General features: G+C 37.5%; 1 protein-coding gene across 1 annotated transcript; it reads right to left on the bottom strand.

The window, feature by feature from the left end:
- Positions 1-3,478: 3,478 nt before the first annotated feature.
- LOC103455066 (phenylacetaldehyde oxime monooxygenase CYP71AN24-like) lies at positions 3,479-5,334 on the bottom strand. Its single transcript, XM_008394658.4, has 2 exons — positions 4,380-5,334; positions 3,479-4,277 (listed from the first exon to the last, which is right to left on the bottom strand). Exons 1-2 carry the CDS (start codon positions 5,316-5,318, stop codon positions 3,657-3,659), a joined length of 1,560 nt encoding a protein of 519 aa, XP_008392880.2. The 5' UTR covers positions 5,319-5,334; the 3' UTR covers positions 3,479-3,656.
- Positions 5,335-6,053: the final 719 nt, after the last annotated feature.

Here is a 6,053-nt window from a genome sequence, read left to right as displayed (position 1 = left end):
AGCATCAATTATAAAAGAATAATATATATGTATAAATATATATATATATAATAATTAATATTATATATTTTCGGTTCGGTATGGGATTCCCTAAATATCGAGAAGCCAATCCCGAATCACGTACCGAAATTTTGGGATTGCTTCGGGATAGCATCCCGAAAATTTCGGGAATTTCAGTTTGGGAAATTTTTGGTTTGGGATCAGGATTTTTTCAGTTCGGTTCGGGCTTTTCGGGAATTTTTTCCACCCCTAGTTCCAGCAGTAGACACGCAAAACCTCACCGTATAAAAAGGAAACCCTTACACGCTGCCCAAGGACCACATGCGGCAACAATCTTTTTTTTTGTTTTTCGTTGACAACAGCAGCCACACTTATCTACGGATAGAAATAAGTAGCACAAACTACAGCCCACGGTACAAGAGAACAATTCACACGTTGCAAGCAGCAGCAAATCCTTGTTATTTTTTATTATTTTGGTTTTGGTCACAGATTTACATGCTGCAATCGTGCAGCAAGCAACATCAAATCTCCCTTGTTTTTTTTTTATTACTATCAAGTCTACAATCATACAAGCACCATCAATTCACACGGCACACTATACGGCATACTCACACCTGTAGCTCTTACACGGGCAGAACAAACACACCAATACATGGCACAATTGCAAAAGCACAGCTCCACTCATGGCGGCAGCAAGATCACACTGCTGCAAATCCACTATACACGGCCTGACCGATTTCTGCAACAAGCAATGCAAGAACAAGTAGACCGAACACAGCAGCAGAAGAAAATATTGTTTTACAGTTTCTAGGGTTACGGCAAATTTAGCTCTGATGCCAAATAGAATTTTACGGCTTAAATTTCATTGTATTGCATAATTGAAATATATATATACAAGTTACAATTCTTGTTCTATAAGGAAACAATAAGCAATAAAGGGCACACACATATATCCTTACTAATTAAGGATTCCTAATATTTACAACATATTTACATACCCTTTAATTACTACTCACGGCAACAGTTTTCATGTCAAATTTTCAGTAAGAATATCTCCTGACTGAACGTAGTATAAGTGGTGAAGGTGTTTACGCTTTTAACATAATATTATATTCTCCAAAAAAATTAGGGAACTTTAATGAAAAGCACCCGTTACTGTTCACTTTAACGAAAAACCATATTTTTACACTAAAAAGTCAATCCTGGTACTATTTATTTTACCCTTTATTTTGTCCTTATCATGAAAACTCAAAGTTTTCAAGCCATTTTCATTAGTTTTCCTAAAAAATTATTAGTTGACATTTATTTTTATTTCCATGCATGCACTTTATTTAATAATAATGAGTTGGGATTAGTCATCTTAACTCTTATTTATGACAGACGAATGTGGATAGATTTAAAGACAAAAAAGAAGTGTAAACGTATTTATAAAAAATTGTCCTTTGATCCTAACGCTTTAATAAAATAGAAAATTGGATGGACATTTTACATATAAGTTAAATTAACACATAGGCACTAAAGTGTGGTTTGAACACAAATTATTTGCTTAGTTTTCCGTAATTCTATTTTTTGTTGAAATTTATATATGCTTCTAATTAATTTGCACTCAAGTTCAAATTCTCATCTCTATATTTTCATATGCTAAATATGAATATAATGTAAATTATCTATTATCTTATCCTCGGTCAAAAAATAAAACAAAGAAGAGCATAATAAATTAGTAAGCATATGGAAGAGGGGATGTACTACTAGGGCGTCCAATCAAAGTCCTGCCCATTGACATCAGTTTTTTTGTTCTTAAACCTGTGAAGATTGAAGAAAGCTTGAAGAAACTTGAGTGCAGAAATTCAGAAAAGAAAGAGAGAGAGCTCGAGAGTTTTAGACTGAGAAATGCTTTATTTTTATTTTTATTATCAAGTAATGTTTACAATGGTAGTTTATATAACTATCTTTCTTGCAAAGCTTGTAGTGAAAGTTAAGCTATTGAATTATATTTGAACCTCCTTATCTCAACTAACTACACGCCTAACAACTCATAACAACCTTCATATAACCATCTTTCTCGTCTATTGACGAGTGGCACTAGCTTAACCTTTGATTTCTTCTTCACTTGGATCCTTGATTTTGTCTTCATTATTCTTACAAAACCTAGCTCTTCAAACATTTCATATTCGTCATTTGTAGCTTTTTTGTTCTTAAACGTACCTCCTTCAAAAGTTTCATATTTGTCATTTTTAGCTTTCAATGTAACTTCCGCACTGAAACATGCCCTAAACTGCGGCATTTCTACGCCGTGGTACCAGAACCATTATGTTTTTTCTGCATCATAAACTTTATCACACCCTCATCTACGGCAATATTAACAAACGTCATGGATGACCATAAATGACGCATGTGGATCTAGCTTTCAACAGCCTAGAACACATTATGGGAGATGTTGAAGGGGATTGATTGCTCCGTAAGATGTATTTTATGCGTCAGATGAAATTTGTAGTGCTTACTGATTTAATTCATGAACAACATTTCACAATGGGACGGGATCCTTTATGTGGGTCCCACACCAGCTGCCACATACATACGACAGCCCCTATATATAAAAAGGGAGGTCTGATATAATGGAGGTAGATTCTCTGCACTCTTCTTTCTCGCGCTCTCTTATTTGTGTGGTTACGGTTAAGCTAAGTTAATATTTTATATTATTATTTATTTTTATCTTATTATCTCTATAAAAAAATAATATAAAATGTTGACATGGTTTAACCGTAACCACACAAAACAGGAGAGAACGGGAAGTGGGAGGGCAGAGAATCTGCCTCCCTGATATGATCCCCCAAGGTTAGGTGGTATGAAGTTTTAAAATTTCCCAAAACTTGCACCATTTGAAAGTGTTAGGATGAAACAATACAATCTTGTGTGTGGACATCTGATATGCACCAGTTGGTCATTTGACGTTCGATTTGGCAAATTCATCACAGTGAACGGTATTTGACTAGACGACCCTGTTGACATGAATATTTTTGGTAAATTGCATGAATACTGCATCTGCCTTTCTGTCTACTACGAGAATGGAGAACTACAATCGCCATCATCGTTAATTTTCACTGTACTTGCATTGACAAATGGTTACATACCAATGCTACTGCCCTATATATGTGCAAGTTCAACATTTTAAAGCCTGGTGATCGGCATGATGATATTAAAGAAGTGTGAACCTACGAGATCAAATATAGAGAAGATATTAAGATCAAGGCTCAAGTGTTGGAATTTATTAGATTTATTTAGAAAATTAATTAGAGATTTATGTAGAGCGGAACGGGCTTGTAGTACTTCGATTGACGGGTTTCTACTTCAAATGTTTCCATTAAATGAAGGTTCTAATAATTTTCCCAATAAAAACTTGACCACTTGGGATTGGCCATGAGTCCTACAATTTTTTTTCCAAAAAAATGACTTTTAAAAAATTAACCCAAAGGTGGAATGGAAGTAGCTAAGATGGGGGAAGTATTTATTGAGATGCCTCTGAGAACTTAGGCAAACAAGCAGCTGGTACAATTTTTAGTTTACCATATCATTTAGGCAGACAACTTCTTCAGCAAAAAACAAAAGAACAACTAGATTAAGAGCAAGTTAAAACATGAAATATCTGGATGGAGGGATCAAGGAGAGTAGGGTACGGGCACAAGAATCAGAGGAGCTTTTTTGCGGACCGTGAGCCCGTAAACTTCAGTCATGTCCAAGGCTTCAGGCAATGCGCTACCACTAGTACTAGGCACTTTCCAATCAAACCAGTACAGAATGCTGGCAAGCACCTGTTCGGCTGAAAGAACCCCAAAGGCGATTCCCGGGCACCCCCTTCTCCCAGCACCAAATGGGATGAGTTGAAAGTCCTGGCCCTTGAAATCAATGGAGCTGTCCTCGAACCTCTCCGGGATAAACTCCTCCGGCCTGTCCCATACTTCAGGGTCCCTCTGTATGGAAAATGCACTGACCATCACTCTTGTTTTCGCGGGGATATCGTAGCCTCCCAATTTTATGTCTGCGGTTGATTCACGAGGAATTAAAAGAGGAGCCGGAGGATGAAGTCTTAGGTTTTCTTTGATGACACATTTCATGTACTTCATTTGACTAAGGTCGTTCTCCTCTACCTTTGCCTTTTTTCCCACCACTCTTCTTACCTCTTCTTGGACTTTCTTCATAACTCTTGGATTTCTCACAAGCTCCGCCATTAGCCATACCATCGCAGTCGAACTAGTATCACTTCCCCCCACAAACATATCCTAAAATAAAAAAATTACAAACCCAAATCGATATCAATATGTACGTGCGTGCCTTCGTGCGCCCGTGTGTAATGTGAGTTAGGGAGTAGGATATAAACAAACCTGTAGGAGTGCTTTGAGGTCTTCTTTAGTGAACTCAAAGTCAAGCGCGCCGTCATTTTGAATTTGGAGGAGGATATCCACAAAATCCTTCTTAATAGTCTTACCTTCTCTATCCGCCGTCTTGTGTTCATCAATCAACTGATCATAAAACTTATCAAAACGGGAAAAAATTGCTTTCAAATGCGCAATGTAGCCTCTAAGACTGTCAATCCATCTCGACGCAGGGAACATATCTCCGAAACTGAAGCTCATTACTTGCACCATCAACGCTTTCGCCGTCTCTCCAAACCAACTGCCATCTTCATCGTCAAACTTTTGTCCAAGAATAGACCTACACATTATGTTGTTGGAGGTCAATATCAGCAGCTCGCTCAGATCAATCGGAGACTCGCTGAGGCACGCTGTTTGAATCTTCTCGACCATCTCAGCAGCTTCTTCCACCCTAGCATACTGAAATTGTTGCACCCTCTTAAGGCTCAGAAGTTCAAGAACACAAATTTTCCGGACTTTTCTCCAGTAGTTTCCATAAGGAGCGAAAGCCACGTCATGGCCTTCGTAGAATAATATGCCTGGAGCCGTCATTTGGGGGCGGCTGGCGAAGACGGTATCATGAGTCTTCATGACTTCCCTCGCCATTTCTACAGATGAAACAACCAGTGTTGGAACTTTTCCAAAGTGAAATAGCATTAGAGAGCCATACTTCTTCGAGAGAGCGCGAAGAGAGCGATGTGGGAATGCGCCTAGCTGGTGTAGGTTTCCGATCAGCGGCAACTTCGGTGGAGATGGTGGTAGTTTGAGTGGTTTCCCACTTGATTTTGTGAGTGATGAAAACAAAATGTAGATAGAAAGGAAGAGAATTGAAACCAGGAGAAGACTGAAGATACTGCTCCGTTGTAGCTGCTCTTGCCACAGTTGACTCAAATGTGACAATAAAGCCATTGTTGCTGCAAGCTACGGTTTTGGCTGGTTATTGCTTGAAATCTCAGTACTTCTTATAAACCAGTTTTTCAAGGTTTTCACGCCATGAATATTCGAGTTTATAATTATAAATGAGAAACTACGCACTATATTTCTACACACGTCTTTATTTTTTATTATAGGATTAAATAAAGGGAACTTTAACGAAAAGCACCTGTTACTGTTCACTTTAACGAAAAATCACATTTTTACACTAAAAAGTCAATCCTGGTACTATTCACTTTACCCTTTATTTTGTTCTTATCATTAAAACTCAAAGTTTTCAAGCCTTTTTCATTAGTTTTCCTTTAAATAAAGGCTAAATTGTGAAAATAGTCCCTAAAATTTGCATAACTTCTCATTTTGGTCTCTGAGATTTCAAATCAATAGAAGTAGTCCCTGAGATTGTCCACCATCCATCATTTTGGTCATTCCGTTAAAAACTCTGTTAAGTGTCCCAGAGTTCTTGGCTGGAAGTTTGGGCAATTTTCAAAGCTTCGTAACTCAATCGTTTCTTAACCAAATTCGACCTATAATATATCAAAATGGAGATAGTAAAGTGTAGAATAAGATTATACATATTTTTAAGCCCAATGATTTCCGAAGATGGTCGAAAAATAGCCTCAAATTTGACTGGTCCAAGGGAAAATTGGAAAACTCACAATAAACTGGGTAAACTTTAAACGTTCATAACTTCTTCAATACTCAGCGAAATCA

Source organism: Malus domestica, chromosome 14 (assembly GCF_042453785.1).
Source record: "Malus domestica chromosome 14, GDT2T_hap1".
Classification (NCBI taxonomy): Eukaryota; Viridiplantae; Streptophyta; class Magnoliopsida; order Rosales; family Rosaceae; genus Malus; species Malus domestica.
This window is presented reverse-complemented; position numbering and strand designations above follow the sequence as displayed.